General features: G+C 39.1%; 2 protein-coding genes across 2 annotated transcripts; one reads left to right on the top strand and one right to left on the bottom strand.

The window, feature by feature from the left end:
* Window positions 1-418: 418 nt before the first annotated feature.
* On the top strand, window positions 419-10,405 carry LOC139745781 (uncharacterized). Its single transcript, XM_071656320.1, is given in 11 exon segments — window positions 419-579; window positions 4,666-4,864; window positions 5,200-5,329; window positions 5,844-6,018; window positions 6,259-6,415; window positions 6,597-6,758; window positions 7,625-7,824; window positions 8,019-8,057; window positions 8,059-8,108; window positions 8,912-9,063; window positions 9,388-10,405. Coding segments are annotated over 11 exon segments (1,491 nt in total). The 5' UTR covers window positions 419-543; the 3' UTR covers window positions 9,579-10,405.
* Window positions 10,406-12,447: 2,042 nt separating this feature from the next.
* Window positions 12,448-25,399, bottom strand: RFeSP (Rieske iron-sulfur protein). Its single transcript, XM_071656321.1, has 5 exons — window positions 25,116-25,399; window positions 20,863-21,006; window positions 18,360-18,537; window positions 15,746-15,894; window positions 12,448-13,035 (listed from the first exon to the last, which is right to left on the bottom strand). Exons 1-5 carry the CDS (start codon window positions 25,321-25,323, stop codon window positions 12,896-12,898), a joined length of 819 nt encoding a protein of 272 aa, XP_071512422.1. The 5' UTR covers window positions 25,324-25,399; the 3' UTR covers window positions 12,448-12,895.
* Between the last annotated feature and the right edge of the window lie 311 nt (window positions 25,400-25,710).

Genomic DNA, 25,710 nt, shown 5'->3' with positions numbered 1-25,710 from the left:
CCCAAGATACAAAACAAAGCTTTGTAATAGGAAGAAATATGATGTATTTCATGTTATGGAAAAAGGATAGAAGGTTAATATTTAATAAACTGGAATTATTTGTTATGCGTCATCTATTCATGATATGTATGAGAAAATTATTATTTAATTACTGTACGATATTAGTTGGTTAGTTCTCTATCGTTGTAGGTCTTTTTTTTCATATATTCAAAGCTTAATTGGGGTCCAATAACCCCAAACTATATCCCAATATAACGAAAAAAACTCAATTTCTTTACGTGATCTTTTACCAAAGTACCTTGTAACTCACTCTGGTGTGTCATTCATTCGTCTAGTAACATTATATACAACTTTGAGGACAAGAATTTACCTTAATGACAAAAAAAACTGGTTGGAACTATCTTGTTAACCAATGCCAATGCTAGTTTGCCGTGGATGAGGACACAGTGTTGGAGGTGAGGTCAGGTCAGTCGTCATTTGCTCGCTGGCAAAGGCCGGGGTGCTGCACGGTGGAAGGGAAATCCATTCATTTCGGCGATAATCATGGGTGCAGTGCACATATTGCTGGTTCTTGTAATGGTAAGTTCTTTTAAGAGGGCAAGGGAAGGTAGTTTGCTTTCGATAAAAGTTTATAAAAAATTAGAATCTCCACTACCTTTTGTAGGGTGATTTTGTTTTCCCTTGGTTTCCTTTATCATAGAATCATTTGTGTGCTTTGTATTGCATCAATCTTAAAAGAAGGGAAAAAGTATATACTTTTGCGTAGATTAATCTGTGCAATTTTTTTTATTGTATTGTCTATGGGTTTGTTTTAAAGTTGTATCTTTCATTTGCAAAATCTCTATATATGGTTCATGGACATTATCCTCATGGTGACTTTATTTATATGCCTTTAATCCATAGGTTTAGTTCAGTTCATTATAATTTTTTTTCCATTAGGTCCTCTTTCATCTGAGTTTAGTGGCTTAGCTCCATGTTGGACTATATTTTATTTTATTCGGGCATGTTATGGTGTGTGGACAAGACTGCACTTGCAAGATCTGTTGCTTTACAATATATTTGCATTGCGATATGATGGAAACTGCTTAATAGAATCAAAATGTTCCATATTACACGTCATTTTATACTTTCCTCTAGGATATTTCAAATATTCCGATTTTCCATGGTGACTATAATATTTTCTGATGGCACATGCACATCATTTCAATGGATTCCATCCATATTTCTATTTTGTTACACCTTCCAGTATGTTTTTGCCTGCATTTTTTGGGATAAACGGTTCGAAGACACTTTAATTGGTTTTTGATGTCCTCCTTTTAGCTAACTGAAAGATTTAAGATCTGCAGAAAGGTATATAATATCCACCTGATCTGGGAGGGTATTTATACATGCTACAAAGAGAAGGGGGCCCAGAACGGAATAATTTAGATTGACCTTGTGCCACTTTGTTTTTGCCTAATAGTTGAAAACGCTGTTGTCTTGTGATTCCTAATTGTTTTGTGTTTTGACGATTTGCCTTGATGCCTTTGTTATAGTGCATTATCAAATGCTATTTGAAAGTGGGCTAAATGCAGATTATAGACATGCCTTATGATTGATGTTCATTCTCGTCTCGGTATTTTCCCATTACTTGCATAAGTTCAAGAAAATGTAATGCTCTTAGATTTGTTCTAAACTTGTATCTTCTACAACACTAGGATTTCTTGACCAACTCTTTGTGATGCTAATAGCAGAGCAAGAGGTAATGCAGGCAATTGTCAGTAAAACTACCTTGAAAAGTAAAAGTCCAGTACAGCTCATCACTGTTAGCTTTGGATACTTACTTTGCTTTCCATTGGTTGCAAGGTAGAGAGGTAAGTTAACCTGTTACCTTAACAATTTAAAATTGTAATTATTTTGTGCCAGCTAACAAGTATGCAGTTTTTAAACCTGGCACGAGTAATTTTGAAATGCAGAAAGTATTAGTTCGTAATGGTTGTACAGTTTTCGCTGAAAAATCATTTGTGTGAAATTAAATAATTTTGTATTGCTGTTGGCTTTGGACACCGAGATTTACTTGTGCACTGTTACTGTAGTCCTGAAAATAATGGTTGCAGAGCACAATTTTGAGCATTTGAGTACAACATTAAAGGCAATAGTAATAAGGGTCATGTATACTTTGGCATAAATTGTTAATTGTTAATTGTTAACTCTCATAAATGAGAGTTGGGGTGAGAGACTATCAGTAAATTTTAGGCAGAATAAAAAGATGTTCTGGAAGGAGGTAAATAGGGTGCGTAAGACAAGGGAGCAAATGGGAACTTCAGTGAAGGGCGTAAATGGGGAGGTGATAACAAGTAGTGGTGATGTGAGAAGGAGATGGAATGAGTATTTTGAAGGTTTGTTGAATGTGTCTGATGACAGAGTGGCAGATATAGGGTGTTTGGGTCGAGGTGGTGTGCAAAGTGAGAGGGTTAGGGAAAATGATTTGGTAAACAGAGAAGAGGTAGTAAAAGCTTTGCGGAAGATGAAAGCCGGCAAGGCAGCAGGTTTGGATGGTATTGCAGTGGAATGTATTAAAAAAGGGGGTGACTGTATTGTTGACTGGTTGGTAAGATTATTTAATGTATGTATGACTCATGGTGAGGTGCCTGAGGATTGGCGGAATGCGTGCATAGTGCCATTGTACAAAGGCAAAGGGGATAAGAGTGAGTGCTCAAATTACAGAGGTATAAGTTTGTTGAGTATTCCTGGTAAATTATATGGGAGGGTATTGATTGAGAGGGTGAAGGCATGTACAGAGCATCAGATTGGGGAAGAGCAGTGTGGTTTCAGAAGTGGTAGAGGATGTGTGGATCAGGTGTTTGCTTTGAAGAATGTATGTGAGAAATACTTAGAAAAGCAAATGGATTTGTATGTAGCATTTATGGATCTGGAGAAGGCATATGATAGAGTTGATAGAGATGCTCTGTGGAAGGTATTAAGAATATATGGTGTGGGAGGCAAGTTGTTAGAAGCAGTGAAAAGTTTTTATCGAGGATGTAAGGCGTGTGTACGTGTAGGAAGAGAGGAAAGTGATTGGTTCTCAGTGAATGTAGGTTTGCGGAAGGGGTGTGTGATGTCTCCATGGTTGTTTAATTTGTTTATGGATGGGGTTGTTAGGGAGGTAAATGCAAGAGTCTTGGAAAGAGGGGCAAGTATGAAGTCTGTTGGGGATGAGAGAGCTTGGGAAGTGAGTCAGTTGTTGTTCGCTGATGATACAGCGCTGGTGGCGGATTCATGTGAGAAACTGCAGAAGCTGGTGACTGAGTTTGGTAAAGTGTGTGGAAGAAGAAAGTTAAGAGTAAATGTGAATAAGAGCAAGGTTATTAGGTACAGTAGGGTTGAGGGTCAAGTCAATTGGGAGGTGAGTTTGAATGGAGAAAAACTGGAGGAAGTGAAATGTTTTAGATATCTGGGAGTGGATCTGTCAGCGGATGGAACCATGGAAGCGGAAGTGGATCATAGGGTGGGGGAGGGGGCGAAAATTTTGGGAGCCTTGAAAAATGTGTGGAAGTCGAGAACATTATCCCGGAAAGCAAAAATGGGTATGTTTAAAGGAATAGTGGTTCCAACAATGTTGTATGGTTGCGAGGCGTGGGCTATGGATAGAGTTGTGCGCAGGAGGATGGATGTGCTGGAAATGAGATGTTTGAGGACAATGTGTGGTGTGAGGTGGTTTGATCGAGTAAGTAACGTAAGGGTAAGAGAGATGTGTGGAAATAAAAAGAGCGTGGTTGAGAGAGCAGAAGAGGGTGTTTTGAAATGGTTTGGGCACATGGAGAGAATGAGTGAGGAAAGATTGACCAAGAGGATATATGTGTCGGAGGTGGAGGGAACGAGGAGAAGAGGGAGACCAAATTGGAGGTGGAAAGATGGAGTGAAAAGGATTTTGTGTGATCGGGGCCTGAACATGCAGGAGGGTGAAAGGAGGGCAAGGAATAGAGTGAATTGGAGCGATGTGGTATACAGGGGTTGACGTGCTGTCAGTGGATTGAATCAAGGCATGTGAAGCGTCCGAGGTAAACCATGGAAAGCTGTGTAGGTATGTATATTTGCGTGTGTGGACGTGTGTATGTACATGTGTATGGGGGGGGGTTGGGCCATTTCTTTCGTCTGTTTCCTTGCGCTACCTCGCAAACGCGGGAGACAGCGACAAAGTAATAAAAAAAAAAAAAAAAAAAAAAAAAAAAAATTGTAACCTCGGAATTATACTTACAAAATTAAAGTTCCTGCGAATGCCTCTTACAACCTTGCATAGTAGCCAAACACACTAAAAATGTTCCCATTTGCTTGCAAAAACAAAAGTACCTTGCAGGTTAGTTTGAGAAAGGTTCGCTTTAATATTCAGGTTTATGCTGAACGAAGAGAAGTGTCATGAATGATAGCTTTAAGCCTGGAAGGTTTATTCTTGGAAATGAAGAGATACACGTAAGGAAAACCTTGGTGCGAGTTGGATTTCAGTTCACACATGTATTTATCAAATACACAAGTCTCTAATGATCATGTATTTGGAGGAGTATGTAGCTGCAAATGCTTCTTTGATATGCATGGACTTCATAATTTTGCAAAACATTGTTCATATCGAGTGTTAATACTTCATATTTTTTATGTACTGGTAAGCTCACGTGTTAATGTTTGTTGCAGTGTGTAGGGAAGGTGTGTGTACAGGAACACACTCACCAGCCTCCTTACTACCCTCCAAATCCCAATCCTCAGCCATATGGACAAAGACACCATCAGCAGCCAGCTCCCCACACGAAGCCACAGCCAGTACATCAGGCTCATCCACAGCCTAACCCTAGACCACCCAGCCTAAATCCTGCACAGCCTGTCCATACTAGAGGTTTGTAATGCTTGATTGCAGGTGAAAAATTGTTTTGGATTCTGGGCCTGTTTAAACTGATTAAAAATATGGATATCACTTTTGGGTATGATGTGCTGGCTTTATGATTTGACCTGCAGGCAGTAGAGTACTTTAAATTTTTGAATTGTGTTGACCACAAGTCATTAAATCTTATTGTTCATGAAAGTAAGATTAACTCATGACCATGAGAGATAGTCCTGAAGGTTGATTTTACATTAACGTTTTGGAATGTCGTGCATCAAACCAAAATTTTAATAGGGATACTTGCACTGTAACCTTTATGCCAATCAGTAACTAAAGAGGAAATTTTTCAGTTGAGACAAAAGAATCGGTGGACAAGCTGCATGGGCACTTCCCAAGTGATCTTCTAGCAGAGTCACTAGGGCGACGGGTTGAGGATACTCAAGTCCAATGTCTCAAGACCCACATGCTTGTTACCTTTAAGTAAGTAAGTCGGGCATTGGCCACCACTGGCAGCAGTTTTAATAAAAGTATTGGTTTTAAGGCTATGTAATTTAAGCTATGGTTTTTACTGGGATCACACAGTGGGTAGTTCTCAATGTGAATGAAGCCTGAAACTTCCATACTAAAAACGGAGACTTGAAAAAGTAAAAATACATCTTTGGGTCAACTAAGTTGAGGGAATGCAGAACTTTAGGACACCCTGTTTGAACACCCGAAGCTTAAGGATTGTAGTCTGGAGACCTGCAGTTCGAGTTTAGTCTTGCATTATAGTGTATATATACATGTCTGAGTATGTTACGTAAGTGTGTGTGCGTGTATGCGCATACAGGTGGATGGGTCTTTCTTCGTCTGTTTAAAAATCTTGTAAATTTGGCAATTTGACTATTTTCAATATGAGGACCCTAAAAGATTTCATATCTAGCATTAGTAATGCACAAAAACAGTTGCCTTGTAGTGGTGTAAAGTTCCCCTTCTTAAAAAAGGAGTTTTGCAGGTTTTCCTCTCCATTTTCTGGCTACATCTACCCTCACCAGCACTTTACGGAATGCTTGCTCTTCCATGGTCAGAACTCCTTGGAAGCTAGCCTTCAACTCAAACATGGGACATGTGGTGACCAAGAGAGTAGGATTTTCCACCAAGGCCATTCTTTTCTTGACCCAGTCATTGAGGTAATGGAAGTACTATATCTTGAACCAACTCTGCATAAAGATATCTGGAGAGTTTAACAGAAGGTGGATTAATTTTTGCAAAATTTAGACTATTTAATTTGTAATTGTTTGGTTGTACAATTATAATGTTTGAAAAAGATTCAAGAAATAGTCAGTAATCTGATTTGTATACTAGTGAGGGTTTTTGGTGTATATTAATAGCAATTACATTTGGCAATATTTTGACTTTCTCCCACATAGCATCGATTGATGGTCCAGTGGGAGCCAGACATTATATGTGAGGATGACTCAAGTGTTATAGTACGCTGTGATCGTCCAGATGACTATAACAAGACTGTAGAATGGAAATTGGAGACTAGGAAACTATTGGCCACAGTGGAGCGGTCTACCCACCCAGGTGGGCTGTTCTTGTTTGTAACAATTCATACTGGGTTGACATTACTGGCTGTTACTGCTACTACATTCATAATTTTGGTTAGCTGTGACTCTGAAATGCCATGAAGCCATTGCGTTACCTTTGTTGTAAAATTCATTCCCTTTGATGTGTGTAATGTTATCAACCAGTCGCTTAATCACAGGTCCCAAGATGTGGATGGAGATCCAGCGAGGAGAAGGTCCCACTGCCCCACCTCTTACAGATGAGGTGGTTTATATTGGAGACATCATGACTCTGGTGTTCACCCTTTCTGACAATGTCTACTGGTTTGATTCTAATATCTTCACCTGCTATGCTGTGGATGGTATGTAGAGGAATGATGGCTGTTAAACCAGTATCAAGTTTAAGAACTTAAAATATGATTGAAATATAAACTAGAAGGCAGTAACATTAAGTACACACAGTAGGCAGTAGTAGTCTATAGGAATATTTGGAAGGAGCCTCTGGAAATTTGTATTTAACACCTCATTTTTTCATGACTGAAATTGGCTTATAATTCTTGTGAGAAGTGGATGATTCCTCCTACAGGAAAAGTAATAAATACGAAAGTCAACAAAATCTGTATGCTCCCTTCTGGTAATAGCCAAGTGTCTTACACCGTCAGATACTAACTGCAGGAATAATAATAGCAATGCCTGATGGAAAGTGGATACAAAGCTTAAATTATGCATTGAAAGATGATGGAATGCATACTAGGCAGTCTCCAGAATGGCACTTGACTCAAAAACATGGTACTGGTAATTCCCTGATTAGTTTAAAGCGGACCGTATATTACAATATACCATATCTTGTCCTACTGTGAGGCTCTGGAAACCAGCCACTTCACCAGATGGGATCACAAGTTGAAAGTTTTGTAACAGAGTTGTTTATCCTTGAAAGGTGTAAAGGTTTAGTTGTAAGAGTACAAATATATTAATGGAATTATGCACTATATCCTATCTTTTGTATAAACTTCCAATTTGCATAAGGTACTTCTTTTTATCTGCTTATCTAGAACAGGTGAACAATTGATACTGGCATAGATTAGTTTACACCTGAAAAGCATAATAGTCAGAATGATGGGAAATTTGTCCTTTATATGCAAACAAAAATGGTAATCCTTCGGATGTGCTCCTTTGCAATTTTACCTTGACCATTTATAATTTGGAAACTAATTTTTTGAAATTTCAGGTGGTGAAGAGAAAAAGCAGATACAGTGGGAATCGAATGAAAAGAGTCCAATAACTCCTAGGGCTCGAGCATATATTGGTGAAACTACAGTCGTTGAAAATGGTTGTTCGGTGAAACCCAAAATTTTTTCACACTTCCATAAGGAAAAACACAACAGGCCCAGTGGTGATTTGGTCACCCTTCATTATGCATACTTCAAGGTATGACTAGTTAACCCAAAACATGTTTTAATTTTTAACTTTAAAAACAGATGCAAAAGTGTAGAGGAATATAATCATTTTTGCAAGTGGTCTTTAGTATATTCTGAGAAATGGGATTTTTTTCAAATATGCTCTAAAATGTTTAAATGTATCGCTAAGTATTAATAAAAAAGGTACTAATGTTAAAATTGTAGGCTTTCAGATTTCCTACATCAATGAAGATAATCATTCAGGTGTAATGTGCAAGTGTGTTACAAAGAATGTCTTGAACCTCCCCCCTGCAGGTAAGTGATGATTGGAAATGGAAATTTCAAGCCATTGGTATTTGTATGTGTGTATCCCTTTCTTTCCCCACCATTTCGCTCCTAACTACTAATAGATTTCTTCCCATACCATATATTTGCAACACTTTCCACACAGCTTGTCTCCCTCCATTTCTTTAAGCATTGCTCTTTCACATTCTTCGAAGCAAACACCTGATCCACACATCCTCTGCTAATCCAATCTGATGCACTGACTGTTGCCACCCTTTGAATTGTCGGTAAGAAACGACTTGTTAACTACTAACTTTCCCCTCCGAAATGCAAACTTGAGATTGTTCCCCTTGCCTTTATGAAATCGCACTACAGACATTCTGCCAATCCTTGGGCACCTCTCCATGATCCATACACCTAAAAAAAACCCTAACCAATCGACATTAGCCCCATGGAAAAAAAAAAAATTAAACTGTAGTATCATCCATTCAGTTACTTTGCCACATTATTTTCATTTTACACATTATTTTAGCCATGTATATATACTATATACATTTTGTTAATGAACTTAGCCTGTTTCTGGTATGCTCTGGCTAGCCTACTGACCGCAATCTCACTTCCCTACATGTTGGATCCCAACACCACCTTTACTTGCTTCACATCCAACCACATGAATACTTAGTCTGTTTTTTCACTAATCCTGTCCTTATGTCTGAACAAGTCACTTGATGAAATATTCTAAAGATTTACATAAAGTTGGTTTGACTAAACAAAAATACCTACGCTATAGATGGACAAGATGTTGCTGACTTTACAAACCTTCATTTCCGTAGTGATGCATTCCATCCTAGAATTCATGAGGAAAGAAAGCGACGTCGTCGTCGTCAGGCAGAAGCAGCTGCTGAAGAGGGTGCTCATGAAGTAGACCAAGTCCAACTCTTTCGTTCCATTGATGTGTTCATGCCAGAAGAAGGTGGTGAAAAAAGTTAGTATTTTGGCATTAGTTAAAGAATGTGACTGATATGCTTGGTAAGAACATGAATATTTGTTTTATGAAACCTTTTACAAGTGTTCAGTGTTGGTAATAGAGGAAGGGTTACTTCATACAAGAACTGTGGAATCTTAATTTGACTCTTGGTTTAAACTTTTGCACCTGTTGTCTTTTGAAAGTTTCACATGGTAGCCTTTTTGTTTCTAGTCATTAGTAATAGTTAAAAAATGAACTGCATGCATGGAGCAGTTTGAAATGTAGTAAAAAGTTTTCTTTACAAAGTTTTCTGACAGCACATTAAATTTAATATCTTTACAGAAATCAGAGTATCGTCTCCTATTGTCGCTCAAGCTCTCCAAGACTTCTGCTACAGCCCAACAGTATATTACTCGACTGTAATAGGCCTCATATGTGTTATAATACTTCTGTTGATAGTAGTGTGTGTTTTTTGCTTTAAGAGCAGAATGCCAAATGTATCTTTCTTTAGTCCAACCAAATCTTCAAACTAATTGCATTAAGGTACAGATTGAAATTTTTAAAAGTCCTGCATTTTGAAAACTGCTATGTAATAATTCAAATAAAACCTGAAAATTTGTTTTTTGATTTTGTGCAGTGAAACTGGCATATGAATTGAAGTGACCAGAGTATTGCTTATAAAGAAGTTAAATGAACACATGAAATTTTACCAGACTTCTTATAAAACATTGCTTCTCAATTGATCAAAATGGTGCAGATGTGATAAACTTGGGTAAAGTCCAAATACAATAAAGCATAGTATTCAGAGCCTATGGCTTGTAAACCCATTTCCCTGACGGCAAGAATTCACATAATTGCCTTCCTATAAAGCAGGAGGATATCTAAATTTGGTAAATTTTAGGTTGGAAAACATTACCATAAAGGTTTCCATAATAATGCTGTAAAATGAATTACATTTCATTGCACATAAATGACCGATGTGATTTTAAGATTAAGCACCTACTTACAAATGCATAATATTCATAAATGTACAAACTATAAAGTCGGAGGATGACATTTAAGACACATTAAATACTTTATGCATGTCACAGAAGGTGACTAAATGGGGTAGAAGTTGAGGCTGGAAATTATCCTCCAAAATTTTTACTTTATCAATACAGGGAACAAAGAAGGGTGCAAAGTAACAATTTTTCCTTTAAGGCTTGGTCCTGTTCTTTATGGTGCCTCTCTAATTTAGGAAATGGCAAATTGAAAAAAGGAAAATCGAGCATACCATCATAACACTACCCACATATGTCTGTACTTAAACTACCATGCATTGGATGCTCTGCACATAAAATAATGTGGTCTGGTTAACCAATTTTGTGTTTACTTGATAGGTTTCCTTTGTCAGAGGTAGTGCCATGAAATGAATGAAAAATGTCCCATCTACTCTTATACACAAACACCCATACATAAATGTTCATCCATTCCTGGCGATACCCCACCCCAAGGGAAATGGCATCGCTATCCCTTTGCTTCAGGAAGTTAGCACCATGAAAACTTGCAAAAACCCCACATTTGTTAACACAATCTCAAGCTGTCATGTGTAAAGGCCTGTCTACACGAGCGAGCCTGATCGGCGGGCTTGCCCGTTAACGGGCATATTTGACTGGCAAACAATCAAATTGCCCGAAAGCCCGCCAAGCGAAATCACTGAGCTGGTACCAGATAGCTGGAGTTTCTACCCTGCCAGACACACAAAATCTTTTTCTTGACAATGCTAGGCACCATGGTTCTCGTACCGCACTCCACCCGCTACTGGCAACATCGTCGGGCAGGCCTGGCTGTTCATCACTTCGGTCGTGTGGACAACATTCACGGGCAGGCCCGCCAGAATTTGCCCGTTAACGAGCAAACCCGCCGATCAGGCCCGCTCGTGTAGACAGGCCTTAATGCAGCAAAACCAAAGCTCCCTATCCACATCCAGGCCCCACAAACCTTTCCATTGTTTACCCTAGACGTTTCACATGCCCTGGCTCAGTCCATTGTCAGATCGATGACAGGTATACCACATCGATCCAATTCGCTCGATATCTTGCACGCTTCTTGCCCTCCTGCTTTGATTATTGTAAACATACAACTCGACACTGCATTCATCGACTCACTTCAATTCTCCTGCTGCTGATCTCAATCTTGTCTTCACAGCTTCCTCACTCTCATTTGGACAATATATCTGTGGGATAGACTAAATTTTGTAAATTTTAATGCCTCCATGACTGTTTCAACCTATATGTTGAAATCTCCAGAACTTCTCCCCTTTGATGGTTCTGCCTTGACTTGAACATACTTGGAACTGCTAAATCTGCCTTAAAGAAACTGGGTTTCCTGTTTACAAGTTGAAACTTTTCTTCTTGTTTGGGGTACTGCTCGTGTGGTGGTTCTAGCTCTGCATCCAGACTTGACAGTCTAGTCAAAAGCAGTTCAACCTATAAACTGTCCCAGGATAACTTCTACACTTGCCCTATGCTGCAATGTTAGTTCACTTTCTTCTTTACGTATTACTTTGGTTTTTACTCCTGAAAGCTGATTGCTTGTGTGCCCCTAACCACAAGCTAGGCTATGCATTACTAGGCAAGCTACTGTGTGGCCATTAGAAACTCAGGGCCATTTTGATACCTACTTCTTTCCCTACACATTACAGCTTTTTAGATCTCTACCTTCCCATATCTTCACTAACTATGACCTGGCACATTTTAAAAGAAAGGGTCTTCTGCTTCCTCGAAAATTTGTAAATACTTCACCTCGTCCTTTTCCCTTTGATGTGCACGTTGACAAAACCTATACCCACACATCAAAGCAAATAGTACTTGCAAACATTCATACTGAAATGACCAGAAAAGCACTTCACCATCCTCACAGCTACCTCACTAACGTGGGAGACAGCGACTATGTAAAATAAATGAAAATATTTATGAAGAGCTTCAAAGATATCTTCGTATGGAAAAACTTACAAGAGAATATCTTAAACACAAAAATGTCTGGGACTGTAAAGAAGCACTACCATGAGGAAAGATATATAGACATGTAGGAAGGATGTCTTCAAAAACCCTAGGGACCCTCCAAGAATTCGTTAGAACTAAGGCTCGGGAACGCTATTAGTTAGAGAATGTACAGAAAGGAAACAAGACATGTTTTTAGGATCAACAGAGTATTATCCAATAGTGAAGTAACTTATGTACAGAAGGGAATTAATTCTGGTGACAGACTCCTCACAAACCAAAAAGCTGTAATGAAAAAGTAGCCAATATTTGTAACAAAGGGTCAGTTCTGAAAATTAAATGCATAAATAAGCTTTAAAATTTTTCAGTCGATGCAAAAAGTAACTTACCAATCTTACAGAAATGGTATGAAAAAGAGCAATAGAATAACTTGTTTATTTTACATAATTCCAATGTGTTAACCAAGAACACAAGGGAGAAAGATGCCAACTCATTTATACAGTATTTACATAAGTGGCTATGTTGGAATTCAATCAAGTTTTAGCTCAGCTTTTTTTGTCCATCTTGTAATACTTTGACTATTAAGATTCCTAAATATTCTACATTTCAAGAGGAAGAGCATGTATGTAAATAAAGCAAGGTATCACAAACTAGCTGATATATTTTGCATTCATTCACACATATGCTCTAATGAAAATTTCTGAATAATGTTAAAACAAAAATTTCCCTATAAAATTGAGAAATTTTTATGGCTACCACAAAATTTCCTCAATGTACAAAACACAATAAATAATGCAAATGATCAAGAATGTATTTCTTTTTCAAAATCATTTTGAATTATGTGTTGCTTCGCAAAAAAACACTTTAATTTAGCCGACAATAAGTAGTCCATCATCAGTAAAGACATATGGAGGAACTTCCAAGTTGAGTGGTGCAGGGCCTTTGCGTATGCGACCAGCTGTATCATAATGGGATCCGTGGCATGGACAGTAGTATCCACCATAATCACCTAGAGAGAGAGAGAAAAAAAATGATACATAATTCATCAAAATTTTAATTGGGAATAATATCTCAAAAGTTATAAATACCACAATGAATTTTACTATTGATTCATTTATATTCCCTGTGTGTCACAGATGGCGACTAAAAGGGGAGGTAGTGGGGGGTTGGAAATTCTCCCCTCTCGTTTTTAATTTTCCTAAAGAAGGAACAGAGAAGGGGGCAAAGTGAGGATATTCTCTCAAAGGGTCAGTCATCTGTTAACGCAACCTCGCTAGTGCGGGAAATGGCGAAAAGTATGAAAAAAAAAAACCAAAGGCCCCTTTTAAAGGGTCTCCTGCAGCTTCAAGACCAACCCCTAGCAGGAGAAATAATAGAGCACTTTGGGGCAAGAAGGTCTTTGATGAGATGGTACTGTACTCCTATTCATTCACTAATGAAGATACAACCTTAGTGAATATCATCACATTATCATTATTTATTTATTTATTTTGCTTTGTCGCTGTCTCCCGCGTTTGCGAGGTAGCGCAAGGAAACAGACGAAAGAAATGGCCCAACCCAGCCCCATACACAATGTATATACATACACGTCCACACACGCAAATATGCATACCTATACATCTCAATGTACACATATATATACACACACAGACACATACATATATACCCATGCACACAATTCACACTGTCTGCCTTTATTCATTCCCATCGCCACCTCGCCACACATGGAATACCATCCCCCTCCCCCCTCATGTGAGTGAGGCAGCACTAGGAAAAGACAACAAAGGCCTCATTCATTCACACTCAGTCTCTAGCTGTCATGCAATAATGCCCGAAACCACAGCTCCCTTTCCACATCCAACTTTCCATAGTTTACCCGAGACGCTTCACATGCTCTGATTCAATCCACTGACAGCACGTCAACCCCGGTATACCACATCAATCCAATTCACTCTATTCCTTGCCCGCCTTTCACCCTCCTGCATGTTCAGGCCCCGACCACACAAAATTTTTTTCACTCCATCTTTCCACCTCCAATTTGGTCTCCCACTTCTCCTCGTTCCCTCCACCTCCGACACATACATCCTCTAGGTCAATCTTTCCTCACTCATTCTCTCCATGTGCCCAAACCATTTCAAAACACCCTCTTCTGCTCTCTCAACCATGCTCTTTTTATTTCCACACATCTCTCTTACCCTTACATTACTTACTCGATCAAACCACCTCACACCACACACTGTCCTCAAACATCTCATTTCCAGCACATCCACCCTCCTGTGCACAACTCTATCCATAGCCCACGCCTCGCAACCATACAACATTGTTGGAACCACTATTCCTTCAAACATACCCATTATTATTATTATTATTATTATTATTTTTTTTTTTTTTTATACTTTGTCGCTGTCTCCCGCGTTTGCGAGGTAGCGCAAGGAAACAGACGAAAGAAATGGCCCAACCCCCCCCCACACACATGCATATACACACGTCCACACACGCAAATATACATACCTACACAGCATTCCATGGCTTACCCCAGACGCTTCACATGCCTTGATTCAATCCACTGACAGCACGTCAACCCCGGTATACCACATCGCTCCAATTCACTCTATTCCTTGCCCTCCTTTCACCCTCCTGCATGTTCAGGCCCCGATCACACAAAATCTTTTTCACTCCATCTTTCCACCTCCAATTTGGTCTCCCTCTTCTCCTTGTTCCCTCCACCTCCAACACATATATCCTCTTGGTCAATCTTTCCTCACTCATCCTCTCCATGTGCCCAAACCACTTCAAAACACCCTCTTCTGCTCTCTCAACCACGCTCTTTTTATTTCCACACATCTCTCTTACCCTTACGTTACTCACTCGATCAAACCACCTCACACCACACATTGTCCTCAAACATCTCATTTCCATTTATTATTATTATTATCCTAGGACCTCTTTCAGAGAAAAAGTGCCAGTGTTAGCAAGGACCTCCTTCTGCAGACTATATCCAGTAGCAGGAAAATAGGGAATCTTCTGAAATGAGAAGCCTTTCATCACCACTGCATTCTCAACGATACAGCCCTATTAAAGGGGACTTGCTCGTATTGCAACCTTGATTAAGAAAAGTCCTGTAACAACCCTCACCGAAAATACAACCTCTACTCACAGGTCTCCCTCCCCCCAATAAATATACAGATGACAAAATAGATACACACAGAAATAACCTGGGAAACACTGAACAACCGACCTCCTAACTTAATCTTAAACTCCAACCCTCCGGAAATATACCAATCACGAACCACGCTCTCTATACAAACACAAATCAAACCTCCCCACTTACACTCTGGACATCATTCATCACTACAAACACTGAATCAAGGTGTCTCAAGACCCCTCATGCTTCAAGTGCAATTACCATAAAAAGATAAGAACTTACTACTCCAATACCCTGCACTTTCTGCACATAGAAGCACATAAAACATCACAACAATTCATGACCTGTGGACTCGACCAGTGGATGTGGCAAGCTACCCGAGTGCTGAAGGAACCTTATACAGAGAGTAGGAACTTCTGGGGCAAGAGATTATTACTTTTCAAAAGCAGAAACAGAGGAAACTGCCTAAATACGAACTTTTTCCTTATAAGGATCAGTCATCTGTTCTTGACGCTAATTCGCTCTCGATAGCATGTATGGGGGAATCAAGTAAACATCAACTCTACAAACTTACCTGCATCAGTAATAGGTACACATCCAAGATGGGTACATACACCTAGAACAACCAGCCACTTGGGCTCTGCGCAGCGAACACTGTCATGCTCTGGGTCTCGCAGGGTGGACAAATCTACACTGGCCTCTTTTTCAATATCTTCATCAGTCCTAGAATTCAAAACAGCTTAATATTAACACTTTAAAATTTCATACTATATAATCACATCCCAAATTTTCTTCAGACACACTTTCCCACAAAGAACTACTTTTTGCTAATCAAATAAAACAAATTCCCCAAAACTTGCTCCTCATGCCTACCACCACAATACAAACCATATAATCTATGTTTTCAGCCTATTTTCAATCTTATTCACATTCATCTTGCACACTGTAACTATTTTGCTTATATATGCCTACACCACATATACAATAACTATTCCCTAATCAGGACTCTCTGAAGCCTAGATTATTCCACAACTCAAACTTTTTGTAGATCAGTTTCTGAAATGTATGTCAACTTTGCAACTTATCTACTTGAAACCAAAGTGCTAACAACCTGACACTCATCCTTTACTCCTTTAGTCCATTCGCATGCTTCCTTATGTCTATTTCAATGCTTCTACCTGTTATCTAATTCATGGTACTAAGACAATGCTGAGGAGTGGAACACCGTACACGATCACATTTCATTTATTTTCATTAACCAAGCATTTCTGCATTATCTAAAGCATCCATGCCTAAGCACTGCAAAGAGGATACCTTGGAAAAATGTGCATCACTATTATTTGGTAAATGTGAATAAGAGCAAGGTTATTAGGTACAGTAGGGTTGTGGGTCAAGTCAATTGGGAGGTAAGTTTGAATGGAGAAAAACTGGAGGAAGTAAAGTGTTTTAGATATCTGGGAGTGGATCTGGCAGCGGATGGAAGCATGGAAGCATGGAAGCAGAAGTGAATCATAGGGTGGGGGAGGGGGTGAAAATCCTGGGAGCCTTGAAGAAAGTGTGGAAGTCGAGAACATTATCTCGGAGAGCAAAAATGGGTATGTTTGAAGGAATAGTGGTTCCAACAATGTTGTATGGTTGCAAGGCGTGGGCTATGGATAGAGTTGTGCGCAGGAGTGTGGATGTGCTGGAAATGAGATGTTTGAGTACAATATGTGGTGTGAGATGGTTTGATCGAGTAAGTAATGTAAGGGTAAGAGAGATGTGTGGAAATAAGAAAAGCGTGGTTGAGAGAGCAGAAGAGGGTGTTTTGAAATGGTTTGGGCACATGGAGTGAATGAGTGAGGAAAGATTGACCAAGAGGATATATGTGTCGGAGGTGGAGGGAACGAGGAGAAGTGGGAGACCAAATTGGAGGTGGAAAGATGGAGTGAAAAAGATTTTGAGTGATCGGGGCCTGAGCATGCAGGAGGGTGAAAGGCGGGCAAGGAATAGAGTGAATTGCAGGAGGGTGAAAGGCGGGCAAGGAATAGAGTGAATTGCAGGAGGGTGAAAGGCGGGCAAGGAATAGAGTGAATTGGATCGATGTGGTATACCAGGGTCGACGTGCTGTCAATGGATTGAATCAGGGCATGTGAAGCGTCTGGGGTAAACCATGGAAAGTTCTGTGGGGCCAGGATGTGGAAAGGGAGCTGTGGTTTTGGGCATTATTGCATGACAGCTAGAGACTGAGTGTGAACGAATGGGGCCTTTGTTGTCATTTCCTAGCACTACCTCGCACACATGAGGGGGGAGGGGGATGTTATTCCATGTGTGGCGAGGTGGCGATGGGAATGAATAAAGGCAGACAGTGTGAATTGTGTGCATGTGTATATATATATATATGTCTGTGTGTGTATATATATGTGTACATTGAGATGTATGGGTATGTATATTTGTGTGTGGGGACGTGTATGTATATACATGTGTATGGGGGAGGGTTGGGCCATTTCTTTTGTCTGTTTCCTTGCGCTACCTCGCAAACGCAGGCGACAGCGACAAAGCAAAATAAAAAATAATAAAAAAATACTATTATTTGGTAAAAGTTGCATCAGTAATTACCCGTATTAGTTAAACTCATTCAGTTTCTGTTTGTTGTATTTGACAGTCAGATATTAATCCCCATAGACGCACCTGCTATTCATTTCCTTTCTGAAAATTTAGTACACCATTCTGCTACTTACTATCCTTCGAGCAGAGGCTGCCTATGGTAGGGGATAATCAGTCCTGCATGAACCCTGAACAGAGAACTATACAACAGTTGAGATGAAGTCTTATTCATCAAGCACTATGCACTAGCCCTACCATCAATGGAAAGTTTCATCAAAGATAGCAAAAGATGAGTAGGTATTCATCTTATTTCAAATCCTTCATCTTTAACCTCACTATGCCTACTATCAGAGCATTAAAATTCTACTCATTTATGCATCACAATCATTTGTAAATAACCAGTAAGCTGTATTTCAGAAATATATATCCTTGCCTACATCACACTTTGGTTCCACATCTTGTAAAGATTATTAAACAACTAAGAATAAAGCTATTTTGCATTTACATCAAATGATACCCCATAATCAATGACAGAATTAAAACAATGTGAAATCATTCATTCATTATAAAAACTCACCTGTGTCTAACAAACAAAAACTCACCTGTGTCTAACAAATAGAGGCTTGCCTCTCCATTTGAAGGTGACCGACTTGCCTTCAGGAACATCGTTCAAATTGACCTCAATCTTTGCCAAGGCCAACACATCAGCACTAGCAGACAGAGATGAAACAAACTGCGTAACTATTGTCTTGGCGCTGTATATTCCTGCTACAGTGCCACCTTGCCAGGAAAAAAAGTACCATTGAGAATATTCTTTACTAAATTCTAGACATACAGGACAAAGATCATGCACAATATATCGCGCAAAGACATGACTGCTGAATCTATAGTTCACAAAACAAAGTACACTAACTGATCCCTGCTGGCAAAGGAAATACTAATGTCTGCACTGTAAGGGATTCCTGTCTCTCCAGCATATAATTTTTTCTTTGATTCTGCTGCATGTACAAGCAATACCATAAGGTCTATCATCCAATCTACTCTTCCTGATGGGGCATAGTTGAAATGGGTTTCCTTAGCTTTCACACAGCCAATCCATTCATTTTATTGTATTCAGTCTTTCACCTCTTGCATAAGACTTGCAAAGCCTTTTTCTGTCTTTCACCTCTTGCATAAGACTTGCAAAGCCTTTTTCTTTCTTTTTTCTTTTATACTATTCGCCATTTCCCGCATTAGCGAGGTAGCATTAAGAACAGAGGACTGGGCCTTTGAGGGAATATCCTCACCTGGCCCCCTTCTCTGTACCTTCTTTTGGAAAGAAAAAAAAGCCTTTTTATTTACAATATTATATTCAGTCTCACCTACTAAACAATACTTACAGCATTATGCAAAGCACTAGAACCTAATGGTTATTCAGAACTTTTCAATACGAAAAAGATATCTAAAAACTTTAAACTGCTCATTCTATTTTCTTTTTCACCCTTGTATGCCATTTGCATCAGTGATGTAGTGCCACGAACAGATGAAGAATGGCCTCATTCATTCACATCCACTTACTGTCAAGTATAATGCACTAAATCTAGAGCACCCTTCCTCCACCATCCACAACCAGGATCCATAGACCTTTGACCACTTCATACATGGTTCAGTCAATTGGTAAGTCATTCCAGTCAATTTTGTAAGTCATTCCCTGGACACCATAATGCTCCATTTGACTCTATCCTGTACACACCTGACAACCTTCTTCATGCTCAAGCCCCGACTCTTCCAAACCTCCACCATCTCATTCCCAAATTTCCAATTTCATTTTTCTGTTCTTGTTCCTTCTACATCTGACACATATATCCTCTGTCAACTTCACCTAACTCATCCTCTCCATATGTCCAAACACAGGAAACAGCATCGCCAACCCCTGAATCAGCAAGGTAGCACCAGGAAAATAGAAAAAAAAAAAAAAAGGCCACACTCATTCTCACCCAGTCTCTAGCCGTCATGTGTAATGCATCGAAACCACAGCTCCCTATCCAAAACAAGGCCACACAGATCTTTCCATGATTTACCCTAGACACTGTTTATAGCCCAAGCCTCACAACCATATAATAATGTTGGCACTACTTTCCCTTCTAACATACCAATTTTTTGCTCTCCGAGATAATGTTCTCTCTTTCCACACATTCTCAATTGCTCCGGGAACCTTCGCCCCCTCCTCCTTTCAGCCTTATACAAAAAAAAAAAAAAAAAAGATGTTCACCAGGGACCTGAGTTCTAAATCCATATGAGATACGTGGTGCAGCTTTCTGCCCTATTTCAAATTTCCTATAACAGCCAAGAGCCATACATAGACACTGTGTCATAATCAATAATAATTCACTCAAAATTTCATAGTTGTCAGATACTTTGCACATACCACAGTGGAAGGGCTTCACAATGTGCATTTATGGTGGCTGTGAAAGTGATACTTGAGCATTAGCAGACACAAACATAAACAAACAGTACCATGGGAAAAATAAGATGCAATAGATGGAAAGTAGTAATTACGGAGAATATAATGATAAGCAACAATATATTCTAACTGGGCCTTGTGATGAAAAGAAGCAGAAACAGGCTCAAAGACTATGACACTGCCAAGAACTCTTAAAAAGATTAAAACTACAAACAAGACTATGACAAACACACAATACCACCATTCTTGATATGTGGTCCTGCCTGGTGACCATAGTTGGCTTCCTGAGCACTGCAAGAGCCCCAAAGATTTGGGATCCTAGGCCACGAAGGTAAGGTAGTTTTCACAGGTACCCATTTATAAGCTAACCCCAAAGAGAAGGATGGACAGCATTCTTGTGCGATTCTTTAAACACATTTCCTTATGCAAACACATGCTAGTTCTCTGCTAATTCTACATCAAATTCTTTGCATAACTGTTCAGTCAAACATTTGAAATTCATTTTTCATACTTTTTTCCACTTCAGCAAGGTGGGGACTACATCTAAAGTCATGTAAAATGATACTTACAGTTCATGCAATGATTCAGTATGCACCAATCTCTTTTGAATGTGAGAATGTAACACAATAAACAAAACTAAATACAAAGTACTTTGGACTTACCTCCAACAAGCATATATGTAAAGGATCTTCTAGAGCTTGCAGATTCTGCAGACTTGGAACGAGAATCCAAAACATCTTCACGTCGATAAGCACTAAAGTCTGGTACCTGGATGTCACTGTGAGCATATCGTACTTGTGAACTCACTGTGAAAAAGTTCCATAACATCATTATCATAATATCATCAAAGACAGCAGCAACTAAATATGTTGATGAAAAACATAACATTCAAAACCAGCATAAAGTAAAAAATCCACAAGATTTTATGAACATAATATTTGAAAATATTCAAAATTATTATGATGAAATCATATAGCTGTCATCATTATGGAATCTATAAACAAATATCCCTGGGGATAGGGGATTAAGAATACTTCCCACGTATTCCCTGCGTGTCGTAGAAGGTGACTAAAAGGGGAGGGAGCGGGGGGCTGGAAATCCTCCCCTCTCGTTTTTTTTTTAATTTTCCAAAAGAAGGAACAGAGAATTGGGCCAGGTGAGGGTATTCCCTCAAAGGCCCAGTCCTCTGTTCTTAATGCTACCTCGCTAACGCGGGAAATGGCGAATAGTTTAAAAGAAAGAAAGATAAACAAATATATAAAATTTTACTCATACACTTTAAGAAATATTCAGTTATACTAAATGAAACAAGATATATCTTATCTTTCTTTTAATGTGCACAAAAGAAAAATCATACTCAAATGCTGGATTAAAAAGACAAAACACAAATAAATAAATGCATTATACATTTCATCTTTACATGCTTACAGCACCCACAAAGTTCTTTGCTGCTTCTGCATCAAAAGACAACTATAAGCAGTTCACCCTTTCAGGCAATAATACCTTTCAAAGGTGTTGGACATTATACTACAGAAACCCTTGATAAAAGTATGTTTATGGATTGCATTTATATTTACCTTCAAATAGAGTCTGATATGATACCACATCAAAGGCTTCGGGGATTACATTTAACAGGTAGGCATTAAGATGTACGACTAAATGAGGGAAAAAACCTAAGCGGCATGATGTTGCATCAGATATCCCTAAACTAAGGGTTCAGCTCTGGGGCCCTTACTATATCGTACATACATCACCTGCCTGAACAAAATGATAAAATATACAGTGGTACTTTTCACTGACGATACTGAAATTTTCAATTCGATAACTAATCAAGATGACTGCTACAGACTGCAAGATGACCTCACAAAGATACGGAAATGGAAGGGAAAACTGAATAAGATTTTAAAGTTTCATGCAGCAAAAGGCAGCATAAGCAGACTGCAAGAATAGAGGAGATGATAGTACAAAATCCATCTGAAAGAAATGCAGTGAAATCATACAAGGATATACAATTTATCACCGACAAGTTAAAATTTGAAAAACATATCTTGGGAGAAAAGAAGTCAATTCAACGATGGGCATTACCATTTCAATGCTTTGATGACAATACTTGCATGACCCAATACAAATCTATAATACGACCACTCGGAAACTTTGCAAGTGCAGTCGAGTCATTTCACTGTAAAACTCCCTGAAAACTCCTATGAATGAAAGACAATCTATCCAGAAAGGATAAGGTGATTGAGACTGACCAATGATACAGATTGCTTAAGGAAGACACGATAGATTTGTGTAATGATTAACAGTTATTATGAAGATGTATGTGACAAAGCCCAACTTTGGAGAATTCCTAAGAATTATACGGGTATAAGTTTATGTATGTACATGTGCATGTGGGTGGGTTGGGCTATTCCTCGTCTGTTTCCTTGCGCTACCTGGCTAATGCAAGAGACAGCGATTAAGTATAATAAAATAAAAGTTTGGGGAAAATAAGAAATGGTATAGGAAGGACACAAAAAAGGAAAGAGGCTGATGTAAGAGCAGAAATGATAATGTGAAAAGTAAAAAAGGGGAGTTGCTAAATCAAAAGGAGGAAGTGAAAGGAAGATTGAAAGAGTATTTTGAAGAACTGATGAATGTGGAAGATGAGACAACAGTTGTTAAATGCAAGGGAATTGAGGATGAAAGGAACAGGATACAAGTGCAGGGGCCTATAGCATGAGGGGAATTAAAAAAGGGCAATAATGAAGTTGAAGGTAGGAAAGGCATCTGGACTGGATGGGGGTTATGGATGAAATAACATAAGTGGCTGGATTTGATAGGTAACTTAGTATGGACACAGAAGGTTATGCCTGAGGATTAGGTGCAAGCTATCATTGTTCCCTTATTCATTGTTCCTTTACTTAAAGGAAAAGGTGCTAAGGGTGTATGTAGCAATCATGGGGGAATAAGTCTGTTAATTATACCACAAAGTGTGTTTGCAGGAGTGTTGATGGATAGAGTGATGGAAGTGACTTCGTTCACTACTGGCATTCCGCGCACAATCATACAATCTCTCCTTGTCGTCCATAACACGACAACGCTCAACTCAGGGCTCATACTTTGTAACTCTAGATTTCCCTTTGGTGAGCACTATGCTCTAGCCATGCCTTTAGGCAAAATGGTAGGAGCAGTAGGTAATAAGAAGGAACATTTAGGGAGGAGCACTGGGTTGAAGTAGGAAGAAAAAAATAGGCAGGAGCATTAGACAGGAGCCTCGGCAAGCACTACACTAGAGCTGCCCTCTGCAAGTGGCCCATTCAGTGCGAGTCACCAAAGGCTAGGAAGCAGCGCTGAAGTTCACTAGTTGTGGAGACTTTATCGCCGTGGCCATCCCCCCTTGAGAGAGTTTCAGTTGGGAACAGGCATCAGAGACATGGATAGATATATATTTTAGTGAAATAAACCAGTCACACTCATGACCTGAGTACAACACACATGGTGTCGGAAGTCAAAAGGGAGAGCGAACAGCCATGTCTTCCCAAGCTACTGGTGAATTCAGCACTGCTACATTTCTACAATCATCTTAAGTGACAAGTTGACATTTCTGTATAAGCTATTGACTTATTCCAAGTGTATTACCTACTTTTACATTATTCAACCCATTTTCCATTAAATATAACCCTCACTACTTCTGTATCACCTTACCTATCATCATTCAAGGCACTATAATGCTGAAATTTCTGTTTTCAACTTAAAATATTTACTATATGTTAAACTACATCGCAAAACAAAATCACTCATTATCCAAAGTTAACAGCGGTGCTGAGCAACACTATACTTTCACCTCCCACTGTGTCATATAACATCAAAAAAGGTAAATTTCAGCAGCTTGGAGAAGTTCTGCGAAGCTTATAAAAAGGTTGTGCCGATTTACCCTCTAATCTCCAAGGCCTTCTTCCCTAACCATTATTCATCACCAACAGAACTTTTTAAAGTCGTCATATATCATCATCATCATCACTTTCCTAAATTACTTCAAATTTGGGTCGCCGGTCTACTTACTATCACACTTTCCATCAACTTCAAGTTCACTGGTGTCATACCAGAAAAGGCGTGCTTACACTCAAGATATCACTACTTTTAAAATTACAAGAAATAAAAGGCTTATTTATATAACTCAAATGAATTAGCAGAGGCCTGAAATATTAAAGTTAGTTAAGAAAAACAATGGGAAAAAAAAAAAACCCCCACTAAGGTACATTAGCCTCTGAAGGTTAGGTCTACAATACTTCAAAGTCATTCTCCCTCACATTGGCACTTGAAACTTTGAGATTTTCTTTATATCATGCAATCTATTAATACCCTCAACATCCACTAACTAGCCAATAACTGCTCGTTGGGTTGTTGCAACGAGCAATACGACAGTTACCCCAATTAACATCATGTTAGATGAATTATATTAACCTTTATGATGCCGTGCTTTAATTACTTAAAATATATATATATATATATATATATATATATATATATATATATATATATATATATATATATATATATATATATATCAGTCTATCTATCCAAAAGGTACGTAGTACACAGTGAAAGTGATTTTTTCCCGACCCCGGTAAACTAACCCCTAAGATACTCTTTATAAGAGGTCTAACCTTACCCAAGATACACAACCATAACCCACAGAGGTTCTACAACCTCCCTACATAAGGCAATGGCTGTAAAACCGAGGCAATCTGAAGGTTCTGGAAATTGTCTTGGTAAATGCGATGTCGTCATCTGCTTCACCAATATGGCCGATCAGCTGATTTCATAACCTTACCCAAACACTGAGCCTTCCGATGGCCACTATCTCCTTACCCATGGTTAATTCGAGGTCTTTGACATGCTATGGGGTGTCACTAAGGTGCACGGGGTATACCTGCGATGCCAGCTTTAGCTGTAATGGTGCCGGTGGGGCAACGCTTGGCCATAGCGGTTGGGGTCAGGAGGAGTGGGGGTATATCCATCACCTCTTGGGATCCTTCTACCACAGCTGGGACAGCACTCTTCATTCCATTGGCCACTGCTTGTGCCGAGCCCTTGAGGGTGGTAGCCAGCTGGCCTGATCTGCCGATATAGGACAACATTTAGGCGGTTGGTGGACCTCCTCCGAGTGTGTGTGTACACCTACGACTACAGATGGCGACTGAGCCTTACATCATTGATGGCGGCCATGATGATTGCCGGGATGACACGCACCGCCAAGCAAACCTCATTACTTCAAATTCAATTTCAATATATTTTATCGTTAATTGAAAAGAGATACCATCCACAGTGCAGTAGAGTAGCTTTACTGAAATTTTAAGATTGTTCAAAGGGCTTCACGTACGTATATTTTTTTTTTTAACAATTCCATATTTACCTACAACGTTTAACTTTATTAATCCGTTCAAACAATCTTAAAGCAGGATTTATTGCATGATCTCTTCTTCCTCTAGACAGTATGTGTCATTCTTTGGATATACACCAGCTTC

The sequence above is a fragment of the Panulirus ornatus genome, chromosome 62 (genome assembly GCF_036320965.1).
Source record: "Panulirus ornatus isolate Po-2019 chromosome 62, ASM3632096v1, whole genome shotgun sequence".
In the NCBI taxonomy this organism is placed as follows: Eukaryota; Metazoa; Arthropoda; class Malacostraca; order Decapoda; family Palinuridae; genus Panulirus; species Panulirus ornatus.
Note: the sequence above shows the minus strand (reverse complement) of the source record. Positions and strands in the feature narration are given on the sequence as shown.